The sequence below is a fragment of the Diabrotica virgifera genome, chromosome 6 (genome assembly GCF_917563875.1).
Source record: "Diabrotica virgifera virgifera chromosome 6, PGI_DIABVI_V3a".
Classification (NCBI taxonomy): domain Eukaryota; kingdom Metazoa; phylum Arthropoda; class Insecta; order Coleoptera; family Chrysomelidae; genus Diabrotica; species Diabrotica virgifera.
The window spans coordinates 222,968,855-222,991,588 of NC_065448.1; the positions used below are offsets into that span (position 1 = coordinate 222,968,855).

The following is a 22,734-nucleotide window of genomic DNA, read 5'->3' on the forward strand; positions in this document are numbered from 1 at the left end:
ATCTGAATATGAAGTTTATTTTTATCTAGACTTGGTGGTACATGTTAAAAAATAAAATTTTACGCAAAAATGCGAAAAATCAATTTTAATGATTTTTCGACTTTACCTCGCTGTATCTTTGGTCGCTGTAAATATTTCCTTTTGAAAATTTTACTGTGTCATCTTTGAAGTATTTAAATAACAATGTGCTTTATTCAAACTGTTTAAACAAATTAAAAGAGGAGTTGTTAATTTTTAAACATTTTGTCGTCAGATTTCGTTAGTTTCATGTTTACTTAAAAAAGTTGAGTGACAAACTTTTTAGTTTATAATTTTCACAAACACAGGAATAAAATATAATTCATGAAGAAGTTTTTTGGAAAATTTCAAGTCAAAGTATGCAATAAGAAAAAAGTTATGTGGCTTTATAGACAAGTGGCACTCTTAAAATAACGCTTATTTCTCAAGATACTGACCACGGTGTGGTGAATGGCTAATTTTCGTCTAACCAAGGTTTTGATGGTGCTGAAAACGAAAATAAGGTTTATTTTTTAAATCATCATTTTCATTTATAACTCTTGCATTTTTATTTTGACGAAGAAACGTTATTCTTCATAAAATATTCTTCATGGTCTAAGATTTATGATGCAACCATCACATATAAAATTTTATTAATTTTATACGAGGTATATAAAAAATATGAATTTTGAGTGAAGTATCTTTATAGTTCACAAAATTTAAATTATAATGATATAATTGCAAATTGAAACATAATTTTTAATTCTAAACAACTTTTCGTAATAGTAATTTTCCATATTATGAATTTAAATACGTAAATAAACAAAGTTTTCGTTATGATATTGCTCGCATTTTCAGCTTGTTTGTATATACATTTAATTCGAACTCATTAATTTCTACATTAAAATATGCGACAATCACAGATCACTTCTATGAACAACTCGAAAGAATGCTGGAGAGAATCTCCAAACAAGACATGAAAATAATATGTGTCGAGGCTTCAATGCAAAAATAGTCAAAAAGCCTAACCTAAGACCGATAATAGGACAAAATAGCCTCCACGATATCTCAAACGATAATGGGCGAAGAGACTTGGTCTCTAATGACAACTCCACACGAAACCAAATTGACCATGTAATTGTCAATGCTAGACATGGAAGTATGTTCAGGATGTAAGAAGCCTCAGGGGAAAAGATAGAGATACAGAACATTGCCTAGTGAGAGCAAAAATCAGGTTGAGAATATCATCGCAGAAACATAAAACGAACGAAGCAATGGGATAGTGGAACATCAAGAAAATGAAAAATGAGGAAACCTGAGAAAATTACGTACAAGGAAATGAAACATCTAAATATAGTAGACCAGAGCAATCATGTCTAAAGGCTATGGCAACAAATGGAAAAATCAATTGCAGAGACAGCAGGACTGAAGAGACAGCAAAAATAATAATAGGAAACAGTAGGATGAGAACACGAAAATGGTTTGATAAATAATGCCAAGAAAAACTACAAGAAAAACAGAAAAAGCTAAACATTATACTTCAACAAGAAATAACAGAAAGCAAAGAAGACTATAAAACATCATGACAAGAAGCAAGAAAACTGATTAGAGAGAAAAACGAAAATATGAACAACAGCAATATTAAGAAATGGAAAGGAATAAACAACAGTAAAATAGTCAAGCATTCTACAAATCGGTGTCAAGGAGGATTCAGGCCTAACTGCGTGTCTGTATTGAGCAAAAATAATTTTGAATTAACAATCAACAATCTGCAAACTCTTAAATTATTTTAATAATTTCATATGTACCGGGTGTCCCAATAAGAATGGCTCTCGGCCATATCTCAGGAACCCTTTTATATAGGCCATTCCACGAGCATACGCCTGTTTTGGATTACTTCTACAACGAATATTTTACTGTGCAACATAAGAAGTACGAAAGTAAATGGCGCTAATAATTATACCAATAAACAACAATGTAATTTGCAATTTACTTTCGTTCTTCTTATTTTGCACAGTAAAATATTCGTTGTCGAAGTAATCCAAAACAGGCGTATGTTCGTGGAATAGGGTATAGTACAGCTTTGAGAAAAAAATATTTATAACAAAAGTTGCCTCGGAAAAAGCCTGGAAATTATTTTCATAACTGTAGGTCCACTGCTAGAGGGCGTAATTAAATATCAAAAATTAAAAAATCAAAATTTTACAAAATTTACCCAATGAAAGGGCACTGGAAATACAATAATCGTTTTCTTCATAAAATTCTTGCCATATTTGATTTCACAAGTTTAAGTCTCCCTTTGCAAATTAGAGGTGAGTGGGAACCGTCTTATGAAAAAATGGCTGTAAGTCCGGTTCTGCTAAATCGAATTTTGCATATTTGGTCTTGTTGAAAATAGCTCTTTTTCGTCAATGTAAGTGTCTTATTTTCGAAATAGCCTAATAAGTAATGTGCAAGCTAGGAGGCGTTATTTAATTATTTTCAGAAATCTAGTTTCCTTTGGAAAATATTAAATACACGTATGCATTTTAATCCTGAATTACAAAATTAGACCGAATTAGCAACATAATACCGAAAACCGCATGTTGATACCTTTTTTCTATCTCGAGATATCTTAAGAAATGTGTAAATTTTAAACATAACTGTTACTGTCACCGGTAAACGAGGTTAAGGAAAAGTAGTGTGCTATGGAAAAAACAAATAAACATTTTCCAGATGTAAACGTATATAAATAATTAAAACAACAATAAGACAAACAACACTATAAAACATAACAAAGAAATAAAAGCAACTACTTACTTAGTCTTAGTGACTGCCTAAATGTTCAAATTGTTGCCCATCATTTTCAATGCAAGCATTTACTCTTTCAAGAATAGATTGAATAGCAACAGATTTAACTGTTTTAGACTTTTATTTATGGGGACGGATTAAAGACCTTGTTCTTGCCGCTAGGCCCACTACTCGAGAAAACATGATCTAGAATCTAGAGAATACGAAACGCCATTCAAAGCATTGCGAAAGCAGAAATTGAGACTGCTGTTCAATCTACTCTTGAAAGAGTAAACGCTTGCATCGAAAATGATGGGCAACAATTTGAACATTTAGGTCGTCAATAAGTAAGTAGTTGCTTTTATTTCTTTCTTATATTTTATAGTGCTGTTTGTCTTATTGTAGTTATCATAATTAATTATATACGTTTACATCTGGAAAATGTTTCGTTTTTTCCATAGCACACTACTTTTTCTTAACGTCGTTTACCGGTGACATTACCAGTTGTTTAAAATTTACACGTTTCTTAAGATATCTCGAGATAGAAAAAATGTATCGACATGCGGTTTTTGGTATTATGTTGCTAATTTGGTCTAATTTTGTAATACAGGAATAAAAATGCATACTTGTATTTAATATTTTCCAAAGAAAACTAGATTTTCGAAAATAATTAAATAACGCCTACTAGCTAGCATATACTTATTAGGCTATTTCGAAAATAAGACTATTAAATTGACGAAAAAGAGTTGTTTTCAACAAGACCAAGTAGGTAAAATTCGATTTAGCAGAACCGGACTTACAGCCACTTTTTCATAAGAAGATTCCCACTCACCCCTACCTCTTATTTGCAAAGGTAGACTTAAACTTGTGAAATCAAATATGCGCAGAATTTTATGAAGAATACGATGATTGGATTTCCAGTTCCCCTTCATTAGGTAAATTTTGTAAAATTTTGATATTCAATTACGCCCTCTAGCGGTGGACCTACAATTATGAAAATAATTTCCAGGCTTTTTCCGAGGCAACTTTTGTAATAAATATTTTTTTCTCAAAGCTGTACTATAAACGGTTCCTGAGATATGGCCAAGAGCCATTCTTATTGGGACACCCGGTACATAAATGCCTTAATTCTACAAAAATTATAAATGTCAACTTTAACAAACTTACCTCTATAACTTCGGTCCTGCCATACTGCACCCAAAACTTGGAAGAAGGTATAAAAACATCTACGACTAGAGAAGGATTTGGAGGTCTACCATGTCCATCACAGAGTAAATTATCACATGAAAAGGATACTTCACACAATGGTATTTCAGTGACATCAAGCGTATGTGTGTGCTGTAATCTCCACGTCTGAAGATCGACTACTGGTTTGTGACTTCTTCTTCTTTCTATACACTGTCTCAGAGCGCCTAACTCGGCTCTTATTCCCTCGTAACTGGCATGTCTGATGGCGTCTATCCAACTCGATCGTTCAGCATCTGATACTGACGCTAAAGCCTGGCTAAGACCTCCATCAAAAGCTGAAACAGATGTGAAATAGAGTTTGGCTAAATGCATGTGTGTATGCGAGAAGATGGCTTGGAAGCAGCTTTTTGTATAAAGTTCAATGTTTACAAACTTACCCAGATAAAATGGAAAATATCCTTCAATGGTAAAAGCTGAACCTGACATTGGTGGATCTATTCTAACTTGGCACTGTTCGAGTACAATCACCCCTAATGGCTCTGACCACGGATCTCGATTTTTGAAGTAAAACAACAAATTTCCTCTCAGGCGACACCATCTTTCTAAACTAACTGAAACGAAAGACAAAATTTATCATAATGTAATACTATTTATGTTTTTTTAAACTGTTCAAAATATAACTTTTTTCAAAACACATCCGTCTAAGAACCACTAAAATCCAGTGAATGAGAAATAAAAACAAAGGTGTCACTTTAAAAAAACAGTGTTTAAGGATAATGAAGAAAACCAAAAGGGTTAATTCATCACAAGATCAAACAGGGAATATTCGTTGAAAATCTTGCAGAGAAAATATTCTACAGAGTTTTAAAACAGTCTAAATCCATCTGGAATGTCACATCACTTCCAGCTCAAGGCTGGAATGATTATTATAATGCTGAGAACCTTAACACTTGGAACTGCCATGTGTACCATATACGAACACAGTGGATTTTTAGCGCCATGTGTACCACCACATACTACATCTTATATCTTAACAGAGATATGAACATAATATAATAAGTCCATCAACATGAACTTCACTTGAAGGATGCTACAAAAACCAAATAGATTATATTCTTGCCACTAAACGATGGAGGAGCTCAGTAATAAACTTAAAGATAAAAAAAAACAGCTGCAGACTGTAGTTCTGACCACAAAATGTTACAAGCAGAACTCTGCATTAAGCTACACAGAGTTATGACAATTACAAATAAAAGACAAAAGTTGGTTCCAAAACATCCAGAAAATTTTAGAGAAGCATTAGCAAAAGCTGACCTAGCAATGACTACTAGAGACCCTGACAAAATGTGGGAATACACTAATACACAAAGAAGTGAATCACTGACCATCAGCAACACAAACCTAAAAAGAAAAAAATAGATAGGAAAAACATTGGATGATTGAAGAGACTCTCAACAGATCTTCAAGGCCTGTTTCTCAAGATCAAATTAAAAATAACAAAAAAATACTGTAAATCAATACTTCAATGCTACTACTTAGTGATGTAAAAAAACGTGTTTTTTTTAATTCTAAAAAAACGAAAAAAAAAACAATAAAAAACGTGTTTTTTTTGTTTTTAATTGTTTTTTATTAGTTTCTCAACGTAATATTAACAATATCAATATTAGGAGTTGTTTTTAAGCCTAAAAATAACCCAATATTTCAATATTATATCCAAAACATCTAGAAACTCAGTGTTTGACGTTCCTTTTTAAAAAATATTGAAACATTAAACCCTTACTGCCTTTATCTATTATTTTTTTACGTCGTTGCTTTTGGGAATCACCGAAATTTAGCAGGACGCTCGTATTCGTTGGCGCTGAGAAAACCGGGGAATTACCGATTAGCTTTTGCAGGTGTTCTGTTGTTATTTTGTGATTTACTTGCCTTGTGCCGGAAATATTTGTGTTTAGTGCTTATTTAAGTGTGTTTAAATAAATTAATTATTGTTAATTATATTTTCTGTGTTTTATGATAATAAATTATTTGTTACCTACTGTAGTGACATTAGTGACAAAAACTGAATGTTTATAATGTCTTCGAATTCGAGTTCTTGTTCTTCGCGGGAATCACGGGGAAGGAAAAGTTGCAAAGTAAGTTCCCTGTTTAAAATGCTAAAAACACAGAAAAAAACTCCTCAAGTAGAGTGTACTTTTTGTACACTTCAACTATCAAAAAATGGGACACGTTTGTTGGAACATATTAAAAAATGCCTAAAATGTCCAGAGGAAGTTAAAATAAAGTATGGAGTGACGGAGAGAAAACAACGAAACATTAGACTATTACAAACAATACATGAAAAAAGGGAGGAAAAAGTTAAAGGTATGTACCAAAGCTCTAAAAGTATTTCCAAATTTCCCTCTTCTTTATTTAGTAGAAATTCCTAAAGATAACCTTACTTTACAGACTTATTTTTAAATTTAATAAATTTGGGAATTTTATTTACAGAAAAACCGAAATCACAATCTAAAGAGGTGTTTTTTGGATAAAATGACACCTGAACAAAAAGTAAAAGCCGATGAACTGCTTAGCCGGGCTATCTATTCAAGTCAAGCACCACTGGCTTTAGTAGAAAATATACAGTGGCAGAAGTTGTTTAAATTTCTCAGACCTGCTTATCAGATACCAACCCGACACCTTGTATCAGGCCCACTATTAGACAGTGAGCACCTACGTGTAAAGGCTATGGTTTCGGAAAACATTGGTAAGATTTAAGTTTTACCATATTTATTAAAATTTATTGTTTCGGCCCTTACTCTGTGAAATTCTGCGTAATAACAATAAATTAAATATTTTTTAGAAAATCCACAAATTACATTAGTTTTAATAATAATCTAATACGGTTCCAACCGGTTTCGATGCCATTGCATCATTACCAAGGAGTGTTGTACAAAATGATGTAATTTGGCATCGACTTCGGTTGGAACCGTATTCGTTCATTAAAACTAATGTACTTTGGGGAATTTTGGAATTTTTAAAAAAATATTTAATTTACTGTTATTATATTTATTAAAACATTGACAATATATAGGCGGGCCGCTGTAAAATTACCACTGAACAACGTACTACGGACGAAGTTTAACAGGAAAGACCTTGAACAGCAACCAGATGCGGTATAGTGTTGTACCACACCGTCCGTCGTATATATTTCAGTAATTTTAGAACGGCCCGACTTTAATATAAGTAAACCTACATTATGCTAGTAGGTTAAAAATAATTATCTCTTTACTTTAAGCTGGAGCACATTCTGTTGGACTAATGGTGGATGGATGGTCCAATATTAGGAACGAGGCTGTCCCAAACTTTGTTGTAACAACTCCAAAGCCATTCCTTTTTAAAATTATGCCCACAGGCACTGCACCTCATACTGCAGAATATATGGCAAAAACCCTTGGTGCAGTAATACGTGAAATCGGTCCCCGAAAGGTATTTGGTATAGTCACAGACAATGCAGCAAACATGAAAGCTGCTTGGGCCTTGATTGAAAATGAAAAGGAAAAACAAAACGAATTAAAAATAAGTTGCAGTCTTAAACTCCCAGTGCCTACCAGATGGGGATCATTAGTTCTTTGTCTACAATCATTGCTTGTTAACAAACAAATAATAAAAAGGATGGCTATCAATGAAGAAGTTGAAAAGGCAGTAAGCAAACACCCATCTTAAAAAAAAATGCTCTAAGCGATATATTTTGGGACCGGGTACAAGGATACATTATGCTTCTGGAACCAATTGCTAACACAATTACCTCTGTAGAAGGTGACACACCAACGATTTCAAAATGTCTGCATTTATTTAAAAAAATGGTTAACACCTCATTAGAAAATGTCATAAAAGTCCATTGTTATCCAAAGAGGAAGCAGATACAAGGGCAATTTTTGAAAATCGGAAGAAGTTTGCTATTTATAGTGTTCATTTTGTAGCTAACCTTTTGGATCCAAAATATCGTGGCTGCGAACTTAGCTCAGATGAGATGGTAAATTTTTTTAGGTTATAGTGGGTTTTATTTATATTTATATTAATTTTTTTATTTAATGTAGACTGATGCGACAGAAGTCATATACAAGGTAGCACAGAAGATGCCAGATGTTGATGAAGCAGCCGTCTTAGCTGACGTTGTCAATTTTATTGCAAAAGAAGGACTATTCAAAAAGGCTTTTCTATGGAATGAGGACACAATTGCAGCTATCAGCCCTATTGCCTGGTGGAGTGGTCTTTGCTCAAATACCGCACTCTCCAAGTTGGCGATTCGTTTTCTAGAGTTGCCAGCGACATCAGCAGCATGTGAAAGATCCTTTTCTTCATATTCGGGAATTCACACCAACAAGAGAAACAGGCTGACCAATACTCGAGCGTCAAAAATCGTGTATGTGGCTCATAATTTAAAATTAATGGCTGAACTACAGCCAAGTGAATCATCCAGTTCAGAATCAATTGCTGGCCCTAGCTTCACAGTCAATCCTGCATTAGAATCTGAACCGGAACCAATGATAATATCCAATTCAGATCAGTCGGAGTCTGTCTTTGAAAGTGATGAAGAGGAAGCTTCAGAGTCTGAAGAAAATGCAGATAGCGACGGGACGGATCAGTGTTCATTTAAGGGATTCGGTTAATTAATTGAACCTTTTCAATCATTAAGACGTTGTTTTTTTTATTTGATAAATTTTTATTACTTATTTTTGCTTTGATTTTGCAAGTTAACGAATAAACTCTTCTTATTTTGTTTATACCCATGGTCTTTTTATTTAAAGGATTTATACGAAATTAATTATGAAACGAAATAATACTTATTTTGTTATAAAATTATACAGAATATTATATTTATTATATGTTTTTGTCATTAAATAAACTGTACCCACTTAAAAAATTAAAATAAAAAAAAACGAAAAAAAAACAAAAAAAAACGAAGGCTTCGTTTTTTTTTGCAATAAAAACGGTTTAAAAAAAAAACCGTACCGTTTTTTATTGGTTACATCACTACTACTACTTACTTTCTGTTTTTCTGAAAAAGCCCTCCTGTTTCTCACGCAGGATTAAAACTCCTTCTTTTTCAAATTTGGTAGATGGTTGTGTGGCCAATGTGACCAGTTCTTGCTTGTTGAAACGCATTGATAAACTGGGATGTCCTTAATTGAAAAACCTGAAAAAAAACATAATACAGTAAGGGCCGGTATTTCAATAGCTACTTAAGCTTTTGCTTAGCTAAGTCTATGTCAAAAGTTAAGGAGAAGCTTAAGCTGGGTGCCGTATTTCCATCACTTCCTTAACTAAACTGATGCTCAACTGTAAAGTTAATTGGTTTGGTACCTCTGAATACGTCAAAATGCCATAACTAACTGTTCTGAGGTAAAAACCACTACTGTTGACATTTAATTTTATCTTGTCATCTGTATCAATGTCATTTACTTCACTTAATTTTGTGTGCATGGTACATGTGCTGTTAGTTTATTGTCTATATTTTCTCTGGTTATATTTTTATTGTTATGTTGCAAATCAATAGATCCGTCTTTGTAATTTTGTTTATTGCATATATAGGAAATGTCAAATTGGAAAGTTTATTTTTGTAAAATAAATATACCTACCAAGCATGGTAGAAAAAATAATTTTTATGTGCCCACACCTTTCAAAAGTAGTAAGAATGTTATTTAGCTTTATTACGATTAATAAATTAATAGATCAGGGGTTCTCAATCTGTGGTACATTTCATTAAGAGCGGTGGTAGACAAAACGCAAAACCACAGCCAAAATTCAGCATATTTGTAGTTAATTAGCAAAGTCAGGCAAATATGCAGGCTGAAAAGGAAGATATATGCGCATATATATGCATATTATTTGTATCAAATATGCAATTATATGCATTTATTTATGTCAAATATGCATGTATTATTTGTGTCAAAAATGCATGTATTGTATGTACATCATATTTTAAGTATGAAAGTTGCTGTGGTACTATTTTATTTTTCACCCATTCTTTGAAAAGTATAAGTGGTTCGGAAGAATCTACTGGCTTTAATTCAGCAAAAATTTCTGCATAAAACATTGCAGCCTCTAATCAAGTTCTCATCCAGTAACAATAGGTTTTGGTGGAAGAGGAACATTCGGCAAATGTTCTTTATACAACTGATACCTTATAGGTGACTTAAGAAATATTTTGTTCATATTTGAAATAAAATTATTAACAAGAGGAAATTTATTTCTAATTTCTTCTGCAACCATATTTAAACCATGTGCTAGGCAAGTTGTATGTACTAAACGAGGATAAAAATTTTCAAATTGCTTCCTACTTTAACCATGTAAGGTGCAGCATCTGAAAGAAAAATAAAAAATTTTCGTTGGGAACAGCTAAAGGAAGAAAACAAATTGCTAAACTATCTTGCAAAAACCTTAAAACTGTTAACTAGTGCGTTGGTTTTATTCAACTTCTTGGAAGAAATTACATGCGATTTACAAGCTTGCCCATTTTTAAGAGATCCGATTAATAAATGTGCGATGTAATGTCCAGAAGAATCAATTGTTTCATCCACACATACATAAAAATAATCGTCTCCTATTGTCTCTAATTTTATGTTACTCAGTACTGCAGAATATATCTACAGAATCAACCTCATTTCTTCTTAAGCTTCTTTCACTTGAAATATTCCATTTGCAGTATTTTCCAAGAAATATTCTCAAATTTTCTTTTGATAATTTGGACAAAGATATATTTTAGCTTAACAATGCTTCGAAAAAATCATGGTTAAATGTCTCTTGCTCACTTGATTTCCGATTAGTTGATTTTAAGCACCTAGATATCGAATCTTGCTTTTTCTCTCCCGATTCTAATTTATTTTTTTTAACTTTCTCTTCCACCTTTATTGTTTTTCTTTTTTTGTCCCATTTTTCTTTCCATGAGTTGGTTCGTGCTGATCGGTTCATGGGCCAGTGCGCCCTTGCCCCTCCAAGGCTGTTTTTAAACTGCTTCAATTTGTTGCCTTTTACGATGAGCAGGAGAAGCAGGATGTATTCTACTTGAGTAAAGCAATTTTGCAATGCTGGACTATCTGGATTTTTTTTTCGCAGGGAACCTGCAAAAAATCCCTACAGTAAACTAAATAATTTTTAGATCGGGGGTTATTTAAAGCATTTTAAATTAAAAATGTATATTTTTTGGTTTTCTGATTATTTTCATGCAATTTAAAATATTTAGGTTTACTTTGTATTTACTTACTGCATGCTGAGCATAATAATTTTCCCATATCAATGACCAATTCTGGATGCCTTGATCCACACAGAAATATTAGGTACGAAGGTATTTGAACCATGAATAAACAAATAAATTCGCTTTGAAAACCTATTATATGCACTTTATTTTTAAATATACCAGTATATGCAAAATTCAAAAGAAACTACCAAAATATGCATATGCACTATTGCATATTTGCCTGACTCTGTTAATTAGATTATCTACCTCCGTAGATACTTCAGTTAGGTGGTACCAAAAATAATTATAAGAATTTTGGTGGTACATGGCTCAAAAACATTGAAAACCACTGTAATAGATCATTAGATTATTATTTAATAATCTAATAATAACGTTACTACTCAAAAGTTGGTTTTCAAAATAACTCAAAATAACTTAACTATAATTGATAATCTATAGAAATAACCTCCAAAAACAGAAAACAAATTTTAAGCAAAGGCTTAAACCAACTCCCATGCGAGCTTACAATTATTTGGTTTAAGCATAGGCTTAAGCCTCAAATTAAAGTGGAAATACAGGCATTTAAGCTTAAGCAAAGGCTTAAAGTAAGCTTTGGCTTAAGTGAGGTTGGAAATACCGGCCCTTAATAAACACATTAGACACATTAAGGATGTTGAATAGAACATAATATTTACTTGACATATTTACATATACAAAAATAAATATAAAAATAGGAAACTGGAACAATTCGACTACACTGTACAGAAATTTTTGTGTTCAAGCAAATTTCTGATAGTCTTTATTGCCCCAAGAATTTCCTCAATGGTACCATGTTGTTTCCTAAATATTCTTCTTCTTTTATGTAGGCAGTACTGCCTGTTTTTCTTCAAAGGTGCCTTTTATATATGCCCCTAAATTGTTGTTCCATCTTTTCCTTGGGCGTCCTATATTTCTTTTGTCTATTAGTGACTTGTCCCTGGCTATTCTTACTATTCTTGATTCAGACATCCTGCTTATGTGTTGATTCCAGTCTTCTTTTCTGTTCTTTGCCCAGGTATTTGTATTGTCTACCCCACATATGCATATGATTTCCTCACTTCTTACCTTGTCCTGTAGTCCTTTTCTAGCAATCCTAAAGATCTTCATTTCATTGGTCTTCAGATGTCTTTGTGTTTTGCTTTTGTCTGGTCTTGTTTCGGCCATGTAAGTCATAACTGGCTTAGTAACTAACTTATATATTCGGGCCTTTGTTTCCACTCTTAGGTGTTTATTTAATCTTTTATATTCTTTAATTATTTAGTCTTTTATTTCTTCTTCGATAATTGTTATCGGCTGATAGATTAATTCCCAGGTATTTTAAAGTCATTACTTGTTGTATACTTTGATTCTCTAACTTCAATTTGCATTTTATTGGTTCTTTGGCTATTACTAAGCTTTTTGTTTTTTGGGCTGATATTTCATATTCATTTCTTTTGCGTTAATGTGGAATTCATGCAGTAAGGTTGTAGGTTGTCTTTACACTCTACTACTAACATAATGTCATCAGTGTAACAGAGTATTTTTATCTCTCATCACCCATTTTGTACCTTCTATTTTCTTCACTTCTACTAAATCCAAACTGATAATTCGGTAAAGCTACTGGTAAAACAAAGCATTAAGTACTATTATATAAAATAAATTCCAGTCTTCCCAGAAAAGGCTGTCAAATACTTTATAGGCAACAAGCTAATTGGGCGATATGAAGATATTTCTGTATGATCCTTATTATGGGGCTAGTACACGTTGGGCCAATCAGTTGGGCGAAGGAGTTGGGTTTAACGTGTACAGGACCACTTGGCATGAGTTTGCGATTGGCGGTCAGCGTTGGTCTACAAACCGAATCTTGTCGGTATTTGGTGCACAAATCAAAGGATTTTTGGGACTTGCGCGATCTGCCAAACAGCTGTTTGGTTATGAACACTAAACACGTTGTTGTCGTTGAGTTTAAAATATTTGTTTTCTCTTCTCATAATACTGATACTGTTTATAATTTATATAATACTGTATTAATTTTAAGGTTGTGTTTTAATATGAATACTTTTTTCGGTGTAAAAGCACCGTCGTTTGCGCTATTGTTTTTTAATCACTCTTGTTTGGTACACTTTTCTATAAGCATTGAACGCATTGTACAAATTAATTGCGGCAGCTGCTACAGTCTCCACATCCATATCCATAATCAGTTTGTTTTTTGTTTATCCACTAAGAAAGGTTAATGCAGACTGATAACTCCACCAACGTGTAATCTCCATGTATTCACTGTTCTTACTTGGCCCAACTTATTGGCCCAACTCATTGGCCAACTAGTTGGCCCAACGTGTACTGGAGCCATTAGGTTCTGGAAGAAGAACAATTCCATTGCAATGGAAGATAACCTGTTTTTGATATTGAATGAAATATATAAGTGATTTAACTTACGTCTTCATTGGGTAGATTTTTTAGTACTAAACTAGAAATTATATCATATTCAGGTGACTTTTTAATTCCCAGGTTATCAATTACTTCTTTGATTTTATATTTCTTAACAGTTTTAATAGACAGAGCCATTGGGTATGGTGCATTTACAACTTTACGAATAGCTTCCTCTTCTTCAACTGAGACTTCCCTCAGCATGGATGAGACTTCCTTAATGGATGATTTTATTTCTTCTCTATATCTGCTCCAGTTTGTTCTTTTATGAGAAAGTGTTAAAAGTTTAGGACAATAACTGCGGTTTAGCTTTGTAGTTCAATGAAGAGTAGTATATGATGAGAGGTCAAATGAAGGAGAAATTTGGAGGTAGGTATGTGATATTGCTTTTACTATAGCAAAATCAATAAGATTAGGATTTTTGTCTGTCAGAGGGCAAATTACTAACTTATTAAATCTTATTACATTGGATAGCTCATATGGATTTTAGTTCATTTAAAGTAGAAGCTACGATTTTCTATGAAAGTAAATAACATTTTAATAACATCATCATGCGCAATTATTAAAAATTACATAAACACTAATTATACCTACATGTTAAAAACATTATTTACATGTGACCCAAATTAACAAACTACATGTCTTTGGAGAAAGGTTTAGCAAGACAGTAATATGCCTTAAAGGATCTAAAATAGATGCTATAAAACTTATAAAAGTCTGTATATGTTTATAATTCCTATTTCAAGTAAACATACTTCCAGGGGGTCCATACATAATAGATAATTTGTTAACATCAATTATTGAGAACCTTGTAATATATAACCATAATTTACTTACTTGAATGGTTCACATGCTATTCATAAAGTTTTTGTTTTTATATTGGAAGAAATTTTCACTTTATTTAAACTATTTATTAAAACATATTTACACATACACCAGAATTGACATTTTCATTTTTGACAGAAAACAGCCGGTCCAATGTCAGTGTCAATTTTGACGCCTATATTTTTAAAACGGACACTAAATGAAGTTTGAGCCAATGGACCGTGATAGTGTGACGTCAAAAAATCTAAATTTTCCAAATACGTTGTGTCTAGGTATATGCTAACGTGTACGCAAATAAAAAGGTTAGGTAGAATTAAACGTCATAACAAATATTTTTCTATCAAACAAACACTAAACATATCAAAATAGCGTGTATCAAAATATACAGTCACTGCCCACGCTAAATAGTCACTAGCTTGATGAAGTTTAACTTTTTTATTTGCGTACATTTTAGCGTGTACCTAGACACAACGTGTTTGGAAAACTTTTTTTTGACGTTTTGACGTCACGACTATCACGGTCCATTGTGCTATGCCACAAGAAAGGACTCACAAACAGAGATATGTAAAGAAAATCGCTGTGTCTAGGTACACGCTAACGTGTACGCAAATAAAAAAGTTAGGTACACGCGAATTAAAATTCATCAAGCCAGTGACGTCATTATTTAGCGTGTCCAATGACTTAATATTTGGGTACACGCTATTTTGATATGTTTAGTGTTTGTTGTTTGTTTGATAGAAAATATTTTTATTAAGGGAAGTGGAAGGGAAGCAAAACTATTCAGATGTTTTAAACTTAATTGTAATAAAACAATATGTATATATGTATATAAAAGTATATATTCAGGTTAGCAAAATAAATATTAGTTAACATGATATATAAAAAATACTGCTAAAATAATTTTTATACGTAAGTTAATTATACCAGTTTATATTGGTGTTTATTTTCCTGTGGTGTTTATTTTTATTTATACAGAGAGTTGAACTTGTTACGATTTTAATAGAAAATTGGTTATAACTTTGTAAATACCCTGTATAACATAATAAACCATTATATTTTGGTGATATGGATATGAAAGTTAAGAAGATTTCGGAGATAAAATAAAATATAGGGTGTTCCATTTAAAAAACATAAGTTTGATCTGTCACTATATTATCGAACGCCCTGTAACATTTTAACTAATTTTAGTAATTTTGTAATATGAAGCTTAAAGTTTGCTAAAATTTTTGTTACTAACTTTTATTGCTATCTATTACTCTAGCGGATCTACTGAGTTTCATCACACTAATCAATCGCCCCGTATATTTTATCTTATTACTTCTGCTACCGTTAATCACGCATTTTTGTCTTTTATCTTTTTCATACTGTTTTAGAATGTTGTTAAACTCATTAAAAGAACTAAATAATTGTCCACACTCCATAGTTAATTAAAACACACTAAACAAGTAAAAAATAAGGAAACTCTTTATAAATCAATATTAAAGTGTAAACATAGGGCCTGATTCTAATTCATTTCGACAGTCGCAATTTCATTTCGACACCGCGCGATTCTTGGGGATATTAACCTTATTATGTTGAGACTGCTCAGAATTTGGGTTGGCGCTTCGGTTTCTTGGATTTTGTTGATAGTCTGGGAAAATTATCGAAAAAATACCATTTTTGGGAAAAATTATTTACCAGCTATTTTATTGCTAAAATCGAATCTTAAGATTGCATATATTAGTAATATGGGGTATGACAAGTCCGCAGAAAGTGTGTTATTTTATTTATAAACAAATTAGCACTCCTAAATCTTCTTTTTTTTTCAATTAGTGGTCTGTAACTCCTATATTTTTTCCTTTGAGCCAAAAACACTCAAATAAAAATTCACCGTAATTTAGTTCTGCACAAAGTTATTTTTTTTCCGATTTCCTTCAACAAAAATTTTACTCAGAAAATCCGAGTTTTCCCAAAAAATCTGCCATTTTCAATTAAAATTTTAGGGAAGTACCTAATTATTTATCAATAATTAAATAATTGAAGACATGAAAGATTTATTATAGTAGATTATACAGAGGGGCTAAATTATGGAATAAATTCATTTCTTTAAAACGGACGATTTTGGAGCAAAATCCCGAAAGAGGTCGATTTTTATTTTTAAATTACAATTTTTTGGCATATATTTCATACTAGTGACGTCATCCATCTGAGCGTGATGACGTAATCGATAATTTTGTTAATGGGAATAGGGGTCGTGTGGTAGGTCATTTGAAAGGGCGTTTAATTCTCTATTCAGTAATATAAACATTAATATCATTAGGTATTTATACATGGTTGCCAAAAAAAAATTTTGAATTAAATTAATTGGCGCAAAAAGAAGAATGTATGTAATTTATTTAACTCAAAATACATTGTACTGCTGTCAGAAAATAGAAAAAAAGGTTTATTTCACAAATAAACATTTCTTTTCGCTTAAATTAAATCACAAACAGACTCCCTCCTACCTATTGGCAGTTTGAACTTTTAATTTAAGCTAAAAGCAATGTTTATTTGCAAAATAAACATTTTTTTCTATTTTCTGACAGCAATACAATGTATTTTGAGTTAAATAAATTACATGCATTCTTCTTCTTGCGTCAATTAATTTAATTCAAAATTTTTCTTGGCCTCCCTGTATAAATAATGAAACTAATGTTTATAATACTGAATAGAGAATTGAACGCCTTTGTAAATGAGCTACAACACGAACCCATATTCCTATTTAAAAAAATAATTACGTCATCACGCTCGGATGGATGACGTCACTAGTTTGAAATATATGCCAAGAAATTTAATTTAAAAATAAAAATCGACCTGTTTCGGGATTTTTCTCTAAAATCGTCCATTTTAGAGAAAATGAATTTATTCCATAATTTAGCCCCTCTCTGTATATCAGGAGACCGGCGACAATCTAACCAATAGTTTAGCAATAATTAAAATGTTAATTAAAAAATTTCGGTCGAAATAATAACCAGAAAGATTATGATACACCAGAATAACTATGATTTTCATATAAAAAAGCACTATACCTATTCAACGTACCTTACAGGATTGAAATTGGACCATTTGAGCGGTCTCGGGAATGTTATAAAGAAACAATTTTTTGGCTTATAAGCAAATAGAACCCCTCAGAAAATATTAGATTAAATTAAATTAAGTTAACGCTGTTGAAAAGAGCACGGCTTCTGTGTCCTTTTCGAAGAAAAACAAATTGAATTGCGAGGAGTGATTCCAGGTATAACCGGTCAAATTTGACCGGCATTTGCGACAGAGTTATAAACAACAGGATTTTAATCTTTGAACCATTAGATACCTTTTAATTCCGGTCTTCTTTGTACATACAAATTTTCATATCTTCAAGACACTCATAACAAAAAAGATTTATGTCACTGTCACCAAATTATTTAATTATTGATAAATAATTACTTCCCTCAAATTTTAGTTGAAAATTAAAGATTTTGTTTGGAAAACCCGAATTTTCCGAAGAAAATTTCCGTCGAAGGAAATTGGAATAAATTATTAATGTGCAGAATTAAATTACTGTCAATTTTTATGTGAGTGTTTTGGTTTAAAGTTAAAATTTTCGGAGTTTTAGAGCAATAATAAAAAAAAAGATTTCGGAGCGCTAATTTGTTTATAAACAAAATAGCACACTTTCTGTGGACTTTGCACAGCTATATTACTAATATAGGAAATCTTGAAGATTTTATTTCAGCATGTCCAGCAATAAAATAGCTGGTAATTAATTTTCCTTGTTTTTTACTAATTTTCCCAGATTATTACCTCACATCTTTCATTGAGTTGATGATTCATGTTGTGGACATTCTCAATTATTATATTTCTAATTTAATACTATTCTATCTAATTCCTCAAAACAAGCAAATTTCAATTAAACCCAGCTATATTATAATACCTTTTGATTTAGTTTTCCTTGCAAGAAATAAACAAAACACATCTAAACTAAACCTAACCTCGCTTTTGGCCATTCATTCATCTCCGTGTCAAATAATTTCGACAGTCGCCATCGCCATATTGAAAGCGACTTGTTTAGTGTCGAAATTTGATTTAGAATCAGGGCCATAAACGCGATTAGACAAATTCTAACCACACTCTGAGACTCGCGATACTTACAGATACTTAATACCACAGCATACACGCGGCTCAAATTAGCGTGTACCAAAAAGCCCAGTCATAGTACACGCTAAATAATGACGTCACTGACTTAATGACGTTTAAGCGTGTACCTAACTTTTTTATTTGCGTACACGTTAGCGTGTACCTAGACACAGCGAAAGAAAATAGATCAGGCTAGTCATATGCCACTCAATGCATCGGGGTGTAACGCCGATATCAAGTACGGTGGTCTAGCTATCTTTGTCTGTCGTGCGAGTGTGAGCGTATCTACCAAGAGGTGGGAATAACGGAACAACAGTGACACACAGGCGGCGGCCATCATATGCTAGAGAGAGAAAGCTAAGCGCCGGTAGAGAGAGATAGATAGACCACCGACCCGAACTGTTCCGCGTTACGCTATTTTTCGAACTGGCCTAATCTATTCTGTTATATCTATGCTCACAAACCATACATACTCATAGACGTTTCACGTAAATTGTCAAGGTCAAGACAGCAAATTAGTTACCATTCCAATCCAGAGATGTCGCTGTCAGTCAATTCTGTTGTCAAATTTAACAACTGACAGTTGACAATTAAATTAATTTGTTATTTACTTTTAATTTTACAGTTTGTGGCTTAATTATTTTATTATAGTGGTGTTACGTTTTTAATTAGGTTTAATCACAATTTTAATCAATTGTATTAATCTCCTCTCCGTTTTAATGAGTAGAATTTTTAGTTTACATTGATCATCCCGTGTTGTGTTTCTCCACATTAAAAAAAACAATATAATAGATCCTGAAACAGTTTATTTTAATAGACAAGTGTGTCATCAACATTTCGGGCCTATATATTTTTGGAAGGTTGTAAAAGATTATAAGGTAATATTTATCTAAACAATCATCCTACAAGATTCTTTCAAAAATTTTCATTTAACTCAATATTACACATCAGTGCTTTCACGTGACACATGGCAGTAGTGTTTAGCATTTTGAAAACAAATTGGAATATTTGAAGTTTTCAGTAAAATATTGAATAAAACATTGAATTGTCTTTCTGTTGTTTTAATTTTCTGCGAAATTTCATCAAAAATCCCGCAAAATTTATAATTTGAAATTCCCACGTAACTAAAATTTGTCAATTTAGTTCCCATTCCAATCAAGAGATGGCGTTAATTCGATCCGAAAGATTAACATGGTCGTGAAACGTCTATGAGTATGTATGGTTTGTGAAAGGACTTCTTCAATTTGGAAAAGTATCCTGGATTAATTTTCAGAACACCTACCATATTCCTTTAGATAACTTTAGTGTTCTAAGATCTTAATAGTTAGGGAAAATTAATCATCTTCAATAAAAGGTATAAAAGAAAATGTTTCATAGGATCATAGAAGTGTTCCTAGCACAGATATTTTTATAGGCCTTCTATTCAGTATTGCCAAATTATCGTGTTTTACGGGGCTATAATGAAAGGTATTTTGACATTTTTAAATCTATAATGTGATAATTGACAGCTGATTTATGATTAATGATTAATTGATAAGAAGACCCTCGTTTCGTTCTCGTAATCGTAATTAAATTTACGACTCATTTAGGTCATGTATACATCGCACGTGGAAAAGCATTTAACTTAAATAAACTGCAATGAACAGCATAGGAGAGGCTTGCAATGATCTTAAAAAGGAATACGACGCCTGTTTCAACAGTTGGTTTTCAGATCATTTCTTGAGAGGCAAAACTAATGATTCTATGTGTGCACCTTTATTTAGAGTATATCAGCAATGTGTTAAGGTCAGTAGGTCTATAGAATATCTTAACTTATATCAATTCGAAAAACACACCCCACATTTCCTCAAAATAAAATTAAATTAATGAAAATTTGTCTAGGAGCTAGGATGTTCTCACAAAGTAGAAGTAGAAGCTGAAAAACCACCTTTATAGGTACATACATAGGCAAATGTTCGCCAACAACTGTGTAATAAAATAGTTTAATACAACTATGGTTCACAAAATAGTTTTACTTATGACAGAACATTTAACAAATTCTTACTGGATGATGAGAATCCTCCTCTTACAGAATCCTTGATTGACACGATCCTTACCATTTTGTATTTTACAACTACCAAAATTTTCTATTTACAAACAAGTTCCCATAGAAAAACCAACCATTACATAGGTTAAGTTCAGACGACCTCAGCGGCTGAGTAAGCGGTAGGGTTCAGGTGACATCTCTGGAAGATTTACTAAGCATTCACTATTGCCGGTAGATACAAAAAGGGGTTTTCAATAATAATATTGAGATATTACTAGTTCATAATTATTATTATTTTAACTACCAATTTCAAATTCTCTAGATTTAAGATAAAGTCCATTCATTTTACAGATTCCCAACTGTAAACAAACACACATGGAAGCTAAACAGGGTCGTCCTGAAGTGTATCTTAAAAACCAACACTCTGCCTACAATTTCAATTTGCAGACTGACCAGTTTGGACCTGTAAAATGAGAATCCGCCTCATTTAGGGCAATAAATTAGATTTAATAGCCTCTTGACAAATGAGCGGGCGAATAGTAACGCATGCGTTTGTTTATAGTTGGGAATTTTCTATTTGAATGTGGTTTAGGTATCCTTATATAATCTATGAAAATTAATAAATTAAAAAATACAGATATAATTCTGAATGACCAACTAGAGACAAACAGCTCCCCACTTTTCAACTTATTCAGTTAAAGACTATAAAGTGTAGAATGAGAAATATTTTTGTTGTTTTTAATATTCTGAATGAGTATTTTTTTGTTGTAGAAAGCTATGAAAGATCAGAAAATTGACCTCCAAGAAGTTAGTGCCGATGTTCTTGGTGGTGCTAAGGAAAAGAAAATAGAAACCCCATAATGCACTTGTATGCACTATTGATCACCTTAAAATCCTTTGAACAGGGAATCACAAAATATTCAAGAATTATAAACTCACCATCAAGATGAACAAGCTCTTCGCTAGGATTTCACTACATTTAGATAGGGCAATCATTGTTCACTGTTAGGAAAAATGTGATGTTATTTGGGAAATTGATTAGAGAGATGAAAACATGTTATATAACACCTTTATACACTAATAAATAATTTATTTAGATATTGAGATTATTTGTTTTAATTTATCATGTTTTTTGAAGTATGTTTTGATCACAAAAGTCTTAAAGTTTAATATTTGCGCTTTTTGAAGTTATACTTCTTTAGGCACGAGGGTGAATTTTTTACATTCCCGGCGCATGCGCACAACGACAGTATGTTAGTCGCTACATCTTTATGTAGTGCAAATAAGGTGTGTGTGAAAAGAATATATTTAGTGTTTTTAGTAAATATATTTATTATAATTTTTGTGTCTTTGGATTTGTCTTTCTCGGGAATAAGACATCTTCATAAACCCATGGTCAAAAACTTACATTAAATACTGAGTGGGGTGCATAAGCAGTAAAAGTACTTTCACTTTCAATAAATTGGAGGTAGAGGCATAGAAAATTGGTTTAAGGGCAAATGAAGAGAAAACCAAATACATGTGCATCAACAGACAAAATGGATGAGATATAATAGGAAAAAATGTTACAATAGACCCATACAACCTTGAAAGGGTGGAGAGTTTTAAATATCTCGGAGCCACAATCACTGCAGATAATGATATCACGCAAGAGATTAATAAAATTCAGGCAGCAAACAGATGTATGTATAGCCTCCACAATACTAATAAATCTAAGAGCCTAACATGAACATTAAAGATCAGAATATACAGGCTGTACCAAAAATACAGGTCATAAGTTACATCACATATTCTGGGACCAAAATTAGTTCCATTGAACCTAACTTACCTTAGTACAAATAAGCACAAAAAAAGTTACAGCCCTTTGGAGTTACAAAATGAAAATAAACATGTGGTATTCTTGTGGCAGGAACATCTTAAAAAGAAATTATAGTGAAATTTGTGCACGCCATAAAAATTTTATGGAAGATTTGTTCCATTAAACCCCCCCCCCCCCGCACCCAACTTTTATGTATGTTCCAATTAAATTATTATTGTGGTACCATTTGTTAAACACGGTATTTTTAAAACTTTTTTGCCTCTTAGTAATTTTTCGATAAATCAGTTTTAATCGAGATGCAGCTTCTTTTTAATA

The 22,734-nt window shown here is 32.2% G+C and overlaps 3 protein-coding genes across 4 annotated transcripts in view; 2 read left to right on the plus strand and 1 right to left on the minus strand.

The window, feature by feature from the left end:
• The window catches only part of LOC126886731 (inositol polyphosphate-4-phosphatase type I A), a 49,634-nt gene extending 34,965 nt beyond the window's left edge, over positions 1-14,669 (minus strand). Inside the window, exons 1-4 of the mRNA XM_050653742.1 lie at positions 14,453-14,669; positions 8,982-9,130; positions 4,392-4,565; positions 3,934-4,289 (exon numbers count right to left, since the gene is read on the minus strand). Of these exons, the coding sequence (XP_050509699.1) occupies positions 3,934-4,289; positions 4,392-4,565; positions 8,982-9,099 (648 nt within the window). The 5' untranslated portion in view covers positions 9,100-9,130; positions 14,453-14,669. The remainder of the gene's footprint in view (positions 1-3,933; positions 4,290-4,391; positions 4,566-8,981; positions 9,131-14,452) is intronic.
• LOC126886742 (uncharacterized) lies at positions 6,305-8,085 on the plus strand. Of its 2 annotated transcripts, XR_007698758.1 has the most exons (3): positions 6,305-6,697; positions 7,229-7,966; positions 8,031-8,085. XR_007698758.1 is itself a non-coding variant. In XM_050653760.1 (2 exons), the coding sequence occupies exons 1-2, from the start codon at positions 6,484-6,486 to the stop codon at positions 7,654-7,656; spliced, it is 642 nt and encodes a 213-aa protein (XP_050509717.1). In that variant the 5' UTR covers positions 6,305-6,483; the 3' UTR covers positions 7,657-8,070. The 2 variants fall into 2 exon arrangements, 1 of the variants encoding a protein (XP_050509717.1); XM_050653760.1 differs by having other exon boundaries at positions 7,229-8,070.
• Positions 14,670-20,084: 5,415 nt separating the features above from the next.
• Positions 20,085-21,706, plus strand: LOC126886743 (TP53-regulated inhibitor of apoptosis 1-like). The gene is made up of 2 exons (XM_050653761.1): positions 20,085-20,359; positions 21,372-21,706. Exons 1-2 carry the CDS (start codon positions 20,213-20,215, stop codon positions 21,459-21,461), a joined length of 237 nt encoding a protein of 78 aa, XP_050509718.1. The 5' UTR covers positions 20,085-20,212; the 3' UTR covers positions 21,462-21,706.
• Positions 21,707-22,734: the final 1,028 nt, after the last annotated feature.

Bases quoted from the DNA above. Each gene is read 5' to 3' on its own strand.
- LOC126886742 (XM_050653760.1), top strand. From the start codon at position 6,484: ATGACACCTGAACAAAAAGTAAAAGCCGATGAACTGCTTAGCCGGGCT. The intron at 6,698-7,228 runs GTAAGATTTAAG...CTTTACTTTAAG, and splicing joins TATGGTTTCGGAAAACATTG to CTGGAGCACATTCTGTTGGA.
- LOC126886743 (XM_050653761.1), top strand. From the start codon at position 20,213: ATGAACAGCATAGGAGAGGCTTGCAATGATCTTAAAAAGGAATACGAC. The intron at 20,360-21,371 runs GTCAGTAGGTCT...TTTTTGTTGTAG, and splicing joins TATATCAGCAATGTGTTAAG to AAAGCTATGAAAGATCAGAA.